The 12,762-nt window shown below is 48.9% G+C and overlaps 1 protein-coding gene across 11 annotated transcripts in view; it reads right to left on the bottom strand.

Moving 5' to 3' along the window:
- LOC147605689 (uncharacterized) overlaps positions 1-12,762 on the bottom strand; it is a 123,965-nt gene that overhangs the window by 28,778 nt on the left and 82,425 nt on the right. For 9 of the 11 annotated variants that reach the window (XM_086793506.1, XM_086793516.1, XM_086793511.1 and 6 more), the window contains 2 exons: positions 4,409-4,514; positions 4,204-4,275 (listed from right to left, as the gene is read on the bottom strand). In XM_086793506.1, coding sequence (XP_086649632.1) covers positions 4,204-4,275; positions 4,409-4,514 — 178 coding nt within the window. The remainder of the gene's footprint in view (positions 1-4,203; positions 4,276-4,408; positions 4,515-12,762) is intronic. The other 2 variants (XM_086793515.1, XM_086793517.1) reach the window with 1 other exon arrangement.

The raw sequence follows: 12,762 nt of genomic DNA, 5'->3' as shown, positions 1-12,762 counted from the left end.
GATCGTCTCTCACGATAGAAGTAAAAGAGAACCGTATGCTCTGATACCAATGTAACTTGGTTGAACACAATGCTAATCAATACACTTAAATACACTAAGATTTGAAGGACACTTGCTCATATACAAGAAGTAAATTGTTGAATTGACAAGAGACACACAATGAGCGGGAACGGCCGACCCCTCCCTTGAGTAAATTGTATTACTATTGGAGAAATTTAATACATAGCTTCACGGGCATCTATTGCCAAATCCTCCATGCCGATGCATACGAAATTCAGCATTTAGAAAACAATGGTATGTCGATGTAGATCACCAAGGAGCTACCTTGATGCCCGGCCCGTCTTCAGTGCCCATATTCTCTACCATTGGCTCTATGTTCTACCAAGCAAGGTAGCAACATCTTCAAGAGCACATAGGACAAGAGAAATACTACACAAGGCGGCTAAACAAGGAGTCCTGCCCTTCTACTGAATAAGTAATGACAACACATTGTCCAATTAGCTTACCAGTCTTCATAGAAGTTGTTGCAAGCGGAAGCCTTCGCGTTGGAAGCTTTAGAAGTGTTGATATCTTCGATTTGCCGCAATCCTTCGCGACAAAAGTCTTCAAGAGGATGAAGGGAACCCTGGGAAAGCTTCCCCTATGGTTCAATTTGAGAAAGGAAGGCTAAAATTAGAGTTTTCAACAAAAAGACCAGAAATTACAGCAAAAATGAGAGCTGTTTTGCTGAATTTCAGTCATTGGGAGTGAGTAGGAGAGTGATTAGCACTTGGAAACACTCTTGGAAGCTTGGAAAACACCCTAGCAAGTTGGGTATGGCTATGGAGAGCTTGGAAATGGAGAGAAATGGTGGAAAAACAGAGTTCTCAGCCTCCAAAAATCTTCATGAAGAGAAAACACGAATTTTCTCTTAATAAGTGAGTGAATTGGGATCCAATCAGGTCAAGGGACATGGGGAGATGCCCATTTATGAGTAAAAGGGGAGGATCAGGTCCTGGAAATTGAGTCTTGTCTGCCTCCGGACTTCAGTGAGTGTAAACTTGGAAGCGGTCATAATTTATAAGTGACTTTTGGGCGCCCAAACTTTAATGAAGTGGGAACGTACTCACTTATAAATATTGGCCAAGTCCTAAGGGCTATTTGAGCCTAGATTAGGTAATACTTACCACCTGTTCACATGCCACACAGCCATGTCAGCAGACAGTTTCACACGCACGGTTCACAGGCGGGCGTCCCCTAGCCCGGAACTACAGATATAACGTCAAGTCCCAGCGGAATATCATATCCAACTATAAAGCATGACACGTGTCAATCACATGCATAGGCACATTCCATAAGCCATGGACACCAATCCAATATGTACATAGTGTGTAAGTAAGAGTGAACCATTCGGGTGGCCAAATGGTGACACTATCTCACTGGGTTGATACAGAACTGTCCGTGGAAACTCATCATCGAATACCAGAGAAACATGGAACATGAGAGAAGCATCAGCCCCCAATAGATGATATACCACTCTCCAAAATATCAAGCATGGGGCTAATGAGTATGACCGAAAAGTCTCCCTCAGCTACGTCACGTGGAAAGGCAGCTCGATGGCAATTGAGCATGCCGTGGACCTAGAGCTAATGAGGGGATGGTGGCTGACGTCCAAGGGGGCTAAGGGGCATCGGGCACGTTGGAATGCGGAGGCCCAGTCCAAGTTAACTCCTCTCAGGTGGATCCGGAGCTGCTCGAGGTGGGTCCACAGGATCCGCTCTATGGGTGTCGTGCACCTACTAGGTCCGGAAGAAACTGGTGATGGTTGGCTAGCGAGGGAGGGGTCAGGGTGGCTAGGACCGAAGCTCTCTAGTGTCCCTGTGTTTGTAGAGCTCAAGCAGGAAAATCCCTAGGCAATGCTGGTCCGGCAAGTCAATGATCCTGGAGAGTGGACCAAATCCCTCGTGAGAGAGCCGGAGAAAAGGGGAGTCCAAACTATACTAAAGGGGTGGTAGGCGGTCCATGCAAAGCCCATATACTGAGAACCAAGTGGAAACTAAGGCATACCATACTCCAAAGTGGCCCTTCAGTGCTAGCTATCTCGAGGACTCCAGGGCAAGCCTCGGGTACCTGTGGGGATCCACACACACACACACAGAATTTTTCTTCCAGGTGGTATATCCTTCTAGTAACTAACTTTTTCTCCGCCCATAGGTGCGCCCGCCAGAAGGGAAGTCCCACCCAAAGGCAATTTTTCCGTGGGTGCTCAAGCCATGTGGGGTGCCACGAGGGGGAGCACCAGCTGGGACTTGAACCCACGACCTCTTGAGTAAGTCTCCCTTGGCACAGAGAGAGAGAGAGAGAGAGAGAGAGAGAGAGAGAGAGAGATTACATCTATGGAGGCCAATGAGACCAAAAAAATGCAAGTGTACACACTCTCGGGAATAGAGGTTGCGTAAATCATCCCCTATATGCTTTTGCAACAAAGGAAATGAAATATAAAATGACTTCAAATCTAGCAGATCTAGAAAGGCACTGTGACCTACTAGTGGCTTCTGGACATATGCTTGTCTGCCAAGGCTGCAAGCTCAGTCAGTGTCATAGCAATTGGGTTGCAAAGCCAAAAAAACAGATTGAGCTTTATACTCCTTATGAAAGATCAATTCCCCTTTCAAACAATATATTGGGCAAGAGCCCACCCTATAACTCAGGGAGCTAGACATTTTCTAGTGAATTAAAAAAAACTATCATATAAGATGCCTTTCTATAATATACTGCAGACAACACTTCTTCTGATCAGCAGACAAAGGATTATCCACACGTCTCTTAATGCATTGCGTATTGTGAAAAACTAGCTCATGAGTCACACCTCATCTCATTGATTATGGGTGGAGAAGGGACAACAAAATCACATATCAATATACGAAAAGAAGCTCCAAGTTGCGTACGAAGTGAGTATGCCAGGCCACTCATAAACGATACAAGTATCGAACATGTCTGGCAGGACACTTCCTCTTTGGTCTAGTATTTGGGTAATTCAAAAAGATTATCCAAAGAAATTTCCAGTCTCTCTTAGAGAAGGATCTTGGTCATTGACATTAGTCATCAGAAACCAGGGTCAGTCACCAGATATGCATAGTACTCGTAGCTCTTAGAGAAGAATTTGGTCACTGACATTTTACATCGTCAATCAGAAACCAGGGCCAGTAAAATATGAGATCCAAGACTCTACCAATGCTTTGTGTTGCAAAGATAGACATGGCAAATCGCTTTCGGCCAAGGAGCCCACCCACACCGACCAAGAGGAGGACAAGAAGAGGCACTGGCATCAAGGAAGGCACCACAATTTATGACACTTCTTCTTTACACAATATTCGACCTCACCCATCCCCACATACAATCATTGAAGCTAGCACAGCATGCAAGTAGCAGCCCCTACAAATAGAGAGAACTGAAACTTGTGAGACCTACACCCAGAAAGACCATCTGCCCAACTATAATGATGAGAATTTCCTGTGAAGAACAAGTGTAGATGTGTTTTTCCTAAGCACGTGTTTATGTGGCACCACTAGGTACCTCAAACAAATTTAAGAGGGAACAGTGAGAATTTAACTGGTAAGAATCAATGAACAAATCGTGGCATTGATGCCAATATGCCTGTCTACAGGATAAATATTTCATTTCTTGCACTTACTCCACAGAGAGAGTTCGAAGAGGTACAACCTCTTGTTTGGGAAAGGGAGACAAACATGTGTTCCTTGCAAATTTTGGAAGTTTACTAGCCACTAATGGATTTCTTTATAACAATCAAATAAATTAATTATGTTTGAAAATAAGCAAAAGATTATGGATAATAGCATATATTAATGAAGTGGTCAAGGATGTAACCCCACATGGAGATAGTTGGTTGCATCTTTGACTAGCAAAGCAAGGAGTCTTATACATGAGGTAAGTATGTGGATTATCATAGTGAGCTATCAAAATTTGGACGGAAATTTTAAAAGGGGAGGGAAAAAAATAGTTTTTGTTTTATACCACCCAATTACCCTAGCTTTATCCCTACAACGATAACATTGTTGAGGCCACGAATGTTTAAGGTTTGGATTAATATTTCATTTCTTGCACTTACTCCACTTAAGGTTTGGATTAATTGACCTTGGGAACTACTCCTCTATGAGTTCCTTGCTAAGAAATATCCCAGATACCCAAAGTGTTGATAATCACCTGAAAAACTCTGCATGCTTGCTTGACCTCTTTTGGTACCAAGGAAGAACAATTCATGGTTCTCTCCCCTACCTGGCATGGTTTCAATTAGCGTACTGACATGTTGAGGAATCACAAGGGGCAAAACTGCATTATACTGTACAAAGTGTTGAATTCAGAGACCCGCATAAATTGAATGATAATACGTGATATTAGCCAACCTCACCTGTGCCAGAGGGCTTCCATTATCTGTGTTTTGAAGCATTCCAGTAATGATGTCTACTTCATACAAAGGGGCCCGATTCCCATCAGCAAAAAAACCAGGTTTTGCACTGCAATTAAACGCACGTTTTCAGCTTCACACATGAGTGTAGATACAATGTGCTAAATATGGCCCAAGGCACTTGCTTCATGCACATCCTTTCAAGCCATTAGTTTGCAATATGTGAGTGTATGCGTGTGTGTGTGTGAGAGAGAGAGAGAGAGAGACAGAGAGAGAGAGAGAGAGCATTGCCACTTTGTTTTTTCAGTGCTTTTAGCTTTTGTGACTGCCTTTTAAGAAGTTTGCCTCTTCTTTGAGGACTACTTTCTTTGTACACTGAAGTAATAGAACATAGCCTTTTACCAAAAAAAAAAAAATGTGTGTGTGTGTGTGTGTGTGTGAGAGAGAGAGAGAGAGAGAGAGAGAGAGAGAGAGAAATGAAATGAAATGATATATTAACGTCTTTAAAAGGCCAAAATGACCTATGAGACCAAAAAGGTTACAACAATTGGTGGATCTAATACAATGTCTGTGTAAGAAAAGCTAAAACAACTAAACAACTAACTGAAACTGAAACAACAACTATGAGGAAAAGTAAGGTACCAGGAGCTCCTAGTGGATAACATCTGGGAAGGAAAACTCCAGCAACAAAGGTAAGCATCATATACATCACTATCCAAAGATGTCTCTCATCGATCGATGGTGGATATCCTCAATGTCCTCCATGGTGAGTACTATGACTGGACGTCTCCCATGCCGTGCTAGTATGGCATAGTCACAGGGGACGGAGGGGACGGCAGCTTGGAACGCGGGGACGGCGTTTCGGGACGCACCAGCAACGGGGACGGACGGGGACGGACGGACGTCCCCCATGGCACGTTTCTCACAGAGGACGGCGACGGGGACGGCGCAGGGACGGGGACGCCGGTCGGGGACGGCACTGTGAGGGGACGGCAGAGAGATGTTGCTCGCCTTTTTTTGTCGTTGCGCCTGCCATTGCGCTTTTTGTTTTTTGCCTTGGCCCTTGCCTCTCTCTTGCCTTGAGGTTTGGCATTTAGGCTTGAGCTTTGGGGCCTTGGGCCTTGGCCCTTGAGGCTTGGCCCTTGCCTCTCTCTCTCTCTCACTTGCCCTTGCCTCTCTCTTGCCTATCTAATATCTATATAAGAATAAGGCTGCAAGGCTACAAACATGGAGTTTAGCGTAAACGGCCCTTCGGACCCCCTACAGAGAGGGGCTCACGCCCCCCTCCGCACCTTCCCCCAAGTAGGCTGGTGTGAAACTGCGCGCCGCAACGGACCCAAAATTTACAGCCCATATGCAGTAGGTGTATAATAACTCACTGCATATGCATGTAGCCTGGTTGGCAGTGTACCAACCTTCTCCAGAATCGTCTCATGCTATCTGGCCACAATCGGCCACCATCCGGTGTTTAAACCGGGACCTATCAGGTGACCCGTGCTACTCATAAATGCCTTCTCCTCATATACGGGGGACTCACAAAGTAGAGTTAGCTGGTGCCTGCGTAGTTACCTGAGGGTGGAAAAACTTTTAAAAAAAGTATTTTTTGAGTGCCGTTCCCTCCCCCGTCCCCGTTCCCTACTTATGGCCGTCCCCCGTCCCGTCCCCGTCCCCGTCCCCCGTTACCGTCCCCCGTTCCTTGTGACTATGTAGTATGGTCCTGATCCTCTGTTGTAGTCTCCGCCGGTGTCGAGATGGGCCTCTCATCTTGGGGCGCCTAGACCGCCCTAGCTCTATAGCCCGATCATTTAGTGTACCTCTGGTGCGGCTAATGCCGGCCTGACTGCTCAATCTCTGGTCAAAAGAAGTCTGTAATCTGCCTCTGTAGGTGTCTCTCCCTCTCTGATCCCCTCCCTCTCAAGAGACCCTCTCTATGTCTACGCAGCTCCAGCAAGTATAAACCGAGGCATCTCTTATCCTGGTATCTCATGACTCTGGAAAGTGGTCTGAAACCCTCTCTGAACAAGCAGTGAAAATAGCAATCTCATAATATACTAGACAGTGACATATGTAATGTAACTCTGTCTCTAGCTCCATCTGCCACCACTGACAAACCCTGGCCTCAGCTGGTACTCCTCTGATCATGCTAATCCCCTTCCTTGCTAAATGTGGGTGGATCATACATTCCAGCTTTCTGATAATGCACCTTTATGGCTAGGATTGGATTTTGATATGACACTTGATGGTATTAAACAACTTTGTTTGGTAAATATTAGATACCTTTCTCATCAACTGTATCAAGATATGGTTGATTCTCTTCAAGCTGAGATATATGAAGACATAGATATTGCTTGTTATTATTTTGCACATTGCATGCAAACTGTCATAAAAGAATATGGAAAATGGTATATGGGCATAAAAAGACAACAGCTTCTCATAGTCAAGCAAGACATCCAACGACTCGAAGATTAAAACTTGTATCAATTGGAATCTGAATGTGTATCTCATTTTCACCATGTTTTTGTTGCGCTGGATCAATGTCTCATACGAGCTGCAAGCTCGAATTATAGATCACGAGCAAGCTGATCAGTTGGAAATGCCTTTTCCTGAATGTGAATTGAATAAGGTGGTTAAATCTTTGGGAAAATGGAAATCTCCTAGCTGGGATAGTTTAACAGTAGAATTCCTTTTGCAATTCTGGGAGCAACTTGCAGACCCTCTTTTACTCATGATGAATCAATCTTAGATAGAAGACATTATGCCCTCATCATGGCAGGAGGGACTTGTCAAACTCTAGCCTAAAAGGAATCTCTGTACAAACCTATCAAATTGGCGGCCTATCACATTAATGCCAGTAATCTACAAGATCATCACCAAATTGCTTGCTAATAGATTGTTAAAAATTCTACATAAAGTCATGCACCCAACACAATATGGATTTGTTCCTCAACGACAAATCACATACAATATTTGTAATGCTTATGTGGGTATTGAATATGCCAAATACACTCACCAAGATGTGCTCTTACTTCAAGTTTCTGTAGCCAAGGCTTTTGACACAATTCAATTGGATTACATTTCTACACTTATGCAAAAGCTTGGTTTTGGCACTAAAATGCAGAATGTTATTTACTGGCTGTATAAAGATAGCACAGCTCAATGTATCCTAGGAAAAGGATTGTCTTCTCAATGGGTATTGGGCCTTTCAGTAAGGCAAGGATGCCCCTTGAGTGCATTGTTGTATGCTATTGCTACTCATCCTCTATTTGTTTATATGGATGTGCTCTCTGAACAAGGTCATCTTCATGGCTTGAAATCGCCTACTAGAGGCAAATCTCATTGCTCAAGCCTATGCTAATGACTCTTTGTTTTTCCAAAAAACACAAGAGAGGATCTACACTGTCTCATACAAGCATTACATTTGTTTGGAGAAGCAACAGGGCTATTTATCAACTTTCAGAAGTGTAGTGGAAACGTTTCATGTGCACATTGAAACCATATCGTTTCATGTAGGGGAAAAGGTTGTGATTTTTTTTTTTTTTTCCGAGAAAAGATCCTTTCATTAGTTATGTAAAAAAAACGCCCGTAGGGCTACAAAGGAGATCTCTCCTGCTCCTAACAGAGAGAAGAGCAGTGAATACATCATGGCAGCCCGGGAGACTCTCCCTAGGTGCTGCAAAATACAAACATCAGTCTAGAGGACTGAACGGCTAAATCATACAATGGGGGGGGGAAAGAGCCAAACAGGTGGCCTGTAGTGCCAACGGGGGGATCCCGTGTGTAGGGTGTAGAACGGGCCGTAGCGCCAAGTGGTATGAAAGGCCTGGCGCCATAAGATCGCCTCATCCGAGTCTCCCCGGATGCGGTCGTACTGTCCTCGCAGGGTGTGGATCAACTCCTGCCAAATCCCTCGAACAGTCTCTGCTGGTGGCTCCAATCTCCCCTCAAAGGCCGTGAAGCACCGGGCCCTCCAGGTGAACCAGATGGTGAGGCTGCTGAGGAGCTCCCATCGTAAATCCCTCTCCTGTGTCCAGCTGGCGGACGAGTAATCCGGTGCCGGAACCAGGCGAGGCTGGCCCCTAATAAATCTGATGGCCTGACTGCCCTGCTCCATCTCATAGCCCATAGCAGGCCCTGACGAAGTCGACCAAGCAGCGGCACCCCACGTAAACATACCCTCTGGAGAGAGGGGGGCCAGAATACGCAGCATCCGCAGCCAAATCTGCTGAGCCTGAGGGCAGTCCCAAAGGCAATGTCTCTGTGTCTCCATAGGGTGGCCACATCGGACGCAGGCCGCCGGAAGACCGCTGTAAACAAGCCAAGTGCCAACTGCTGAGCCCCTGTGGGCGACCAGCCACTGAAAAGCTGAGATCCTGCGGGCCTGTCGACTAGCCCAGAGCCGAGCCCAGAAATCCTCCAGGAACTCCTGTGATAGTCCCTGCAATCGCCAATGCCCCGCTGCCGCTGGAGAAACCGTCCTCCTCGCCGTCAAGATATGCCGTCCCAGCCGAACAGTATACTGGAAAAATGTGATCTCTGTGGCCTCAAGGGATGCATAAGGATCATGCCACTCGTACTCTCCGGGGTCCCACTGCAGCCGGGCCAAGGGGCGCGCTGCATATGCCCATATGCGCCAATCCGGGAGCACGTCAGCAGGGTCGGGGTCAATATGCCACTTCCGAGAAGCGGCAGCCACTACCCGAATCCTCTGAAAGGTGCACTCTGCAACCAAAGGCGACTCCACCTCCACTCTCTGGAGTCGGCCCTCATCCTGAATCTCATAATAGAGGCATCTGCCATCCTCAGTGCTAGCTCTGACAGCAATCAGGATCTCCAACTGTGTGAAGGCACCCATCCACCGTGGGGCCACTGGCTCGAGAGGTGTGAACCACTCCTCTGTAAGTGCCTCCTGAATATCATCCCTCATAATCAACCCCCCTCTGAAGTGACTCAGCCTCTCCACCTGGGTCTCCTCTGGTAGACTGCAGAAAGCCTGCCAGTCTCCAAAACTACGAGCTGGGCCTGCCGCTAAAGGTCCCCAGGCTAGACGAGGCCGAGAACCCAGCATATGACCCTGCTCTGTACGAACCGCTGGGCTCCAGATGAGCGGCTGCCTGGCCCGCTCCTCAACACAAGACGGAGGCCGCTGAGAGAGCCCCGGTCTCAGTAGCTCCCAAGCTCGCAGGATACTCAAAGCAAATCTGTCCTCCCATCCTCTACTGAGGCCTGTCCTCCTCATCTCTATGAATATCCAGCGAATCTCTGGTGCCCAAGTACCCCCTGCAGGAGGCGCCCGGGCCTGCAGTCGCTGCAAGAGGAGCTCTTTCCAAGGCTCAGCGCCTGGAAGCAACCCCCGAACAATAAGCTTCCCCAATAAGGCTCTACTCTGATCGACTGCATCTATAATGCCCAAACCGCCCTGAGCCAGCGGAAGTGTAATAACTGCCCATGCAACCTTTGCCCGGGCTGGCTGACCGTCCCGCCCAGACCACAGAAAGTTCCTGATCAGCCTCTGTACCTGGCTGATGCAAGAGCTCGAGAAAATCCAGCAAGACGTAATGTACCACATAGTCGCTAACAGCACCTGATTTGCCACCACCACCCTCCCAGCCAAGGATAGTCGAGCTGTACTCCAATACAATAGCTTCTTCCGAATGCTCAGAAGAAGCGGGGCAATCTGCTGCTCAGGTGACAAATCGAGGCCAATCTGGCATCCCAAATACCGCACTGCTGTGCCGGAAGGAATCCATCTAAAACCGGGGTCCGGACTCCATGCCGGAGTGGGAGCACTACTGATCCAAAAGGCCACTGTCTTGCGCCAATTGATCAATGCTCCCGAAGCTGCACTAAAAACCTGGAGCGACTGCTCTGCCCGAATAAGATTGGCCTCTTGGCCATGCAAAAATAAGCCCGTGTCGTCTGCAAACTCTGCATCAAGCAAATCCTCCCCCCGGACTGGGAGCTGAAGTCCTCTCAAACCAACCTCCTCTGCCGTCAAATACATACTCATAGCCTCCGCAAAGAAGAGAAAAAGAAAAGGGGCGAGAGGACACCCCTGACGGACTGATCTGGTCAGCTCAAAACTCGGCCCCCGACCTCCTGCAATCAGCACCTGGCTGCGAGCTGTGGAATACAAAGCTGCCACCCCTCTGATCCATCCTGGCTCAAAGCCCAGGCGCAGCATAGTGCCCTCTAAGAATCCCCAATCAACTCTATCGTATGCCTTCTCAAAATCGAGAAGCATCACGACCAAGTCCTCGCCAAGAAACCTAGCTCGGGCCGTCGCCTCCCAAAAAGTAAAGATGTTGTCAAGGATACTGCGCTCCTTGACAAATCCTGTCTGAGTAGCATGAATCAACTCCCCCAGGAAGGGCTGGATCCTCAAACTCAAGGCCTTTGCCAAGACCTTGTATACAGTATTGAGGATCGTAATAGGCCTCCAATGCCGAATGTCATCCGATACTCCCTCCCCCTTGGGGATAAGATAGATCAAGCCCTCTGAAAAGCTCTGAGGCATCATCCCAGTGTCCAAAACATGCTGAAAGCCCCTGCGGAGGCCTGGTCCCAAAAGGTCCCAATAGCGCATAAAAAAGGCCGGCGTCAGTCCGTCCTCCCCTGGGCAACTATGTCGCGGCAGGACCCTCAAGGCCTCGGCAAGCTCAGTCTCTGACAGAGGCGCACCTAGAACTGTGCGCATATGGTCTGTGACCCTCCTCTGCACATGGGCCCACACTGTCTGTCTGCATACATCTCGATCCTCAGTGGCTGGCTCCGCTGAAAGCAAGTCACGATAAAAAGCAGTGGCAATGGCTCTGATCTCCCCGAGCTCAGTAGCTATCGATCCATCCGGTCTACCAAGCTGGCGAACCCCTGCTCGCGCATGACGGGGTCCAGTGATCTCAAAAAACTCCCCAGTCACTCTATCACCAAGCTGCGTCCACTGAGAGGCCTGACGACGATAGTAAAACTCATGTCTCTGCTCCTCTGCCTCTCTAACCTCCTGGCGTGCCTGGCTCAGCTGGGACGCCACCCACTCACATGCAGGCTGCTGCTCCTGAAGGCGCTGTAGCGAAGCAAGGCTGCGTCTCAGCCGTTGCTCCCTCTCGCGAATCTCTCCCAGTCGTGTCAAAGCTGCAGCGTGTAGAAAAGAGCTAAGATCAATGAGTCCCTGGGCACACTGGCCCGCTGCATCCTGGTCAGAGCACTGACTATCATGCCAGATCCTCTCAATGTCCTCAGCGAGACTGGGGTCTGCAAGTACCCTCTCTGGGATCCTCAACTGCAAGCTGGGCTCCCGTGTCCCCTCCTCCAAAGTCAGTATAACTGGCGCATGATCTGAAAATGAGGTGCCAGCAAGAATGCCGACGGAGCCCCCTCGCTCCCCCAACCAATCGCCCACATAAAAGCGATCAATCCGAGATAGATTAGTCCCTCCCTGCCGGCGATCCGACCGAGAGAAACTAAGACTGTCCTGAGACCGGGAGAAAGCCCCATGCTGCCATGCATCAGTGATCCTCAATGTCATACAAAACCGGTCCCAAGCTGCAAGCTCCGTGCCGTGCACTGTAACATGACTGCCTCCCACCCTATCTGCCGGGTCCTCAAGCATGTTGAAGTCTCCCCCAACACACCAATGTGCGGCCTCTGGCAATGACTGCCTCCCACCCTATCTGCCGGGTCCTCAAGCATGTTGAAGTCTCCCCCAACACACCAATGTGCTGCAGCGGTACCTGGGCGTGCTGCTGTGGCTGTCTCCCTCGACGGCGCCCCTGTCCAGGCTGCCACTCCGAGGTCTCTGTGGCCTGAGCAGGTGTCCCTGAGGCAGCCTGCCGAGCCGAATCTGTGGGCGGGCCATCCGTGGCCTGCTGCTGTGGTGAGGGCCGAGGTCTCCTGCGAGGGCAGGCCTTGGCCAAATGACCGACCTGCCTGCAAATGAAGCACTGGTTCGGGAGCCCCGAGAACTCAACTCTCTGATCTATCCACCCCCCCCCTATCCTAGGTAGCTGAATGACCTTAGGAAGGGAGGAGATGTCAGATACCAACACTCTGACCGAAGGTAGCCCAGCTGCTCTGGCCACCACTGAAGCTGCTGAGAGGCCCGTCTCAAGAACCGAGCCCACCAATGCTCCGAGCCTGGAGAGGAGCGGAAGATACTCCCGGCGGAGACCAGGGAAACAAACTGTAATATGGAAGAGGCGCTCTCCCTGCTCCGCCGCAGCTGGGTCAAATCCATGCTGCCAAGGCCTGAAGAAAGCCCGAGCACCCCTGATATCCAGAGGACTCATGGCAAGGACCTTGGCAACGCTCTGGGCGGCCTCGAACTCGATCTGATAATGTCCCCGGCCCAAGAGCTGTACATC

Source organism: Cibotium barometz, chromosome 59, assembly GCF_041138505.1.
Source record: "Cibotium barometz isolate CiBa-2024 chromosome 59, ASM4113850v1, whole genome shotgun sequence".
In the NCBI taxonomy this organism is placed as follows: domain Eukaryota; kingdom Viridiplantae; phylum Streptophyta; class Polypodiopsida; order Cyatheales; family Cibotiaceae; genus Cibotium; species Cibotium barometz.
The sequence above is the reverse complement of the archived record's forward strand: the minus strand, read 5'-3'. Positions and strand labels throughout refer to the sequence as shown.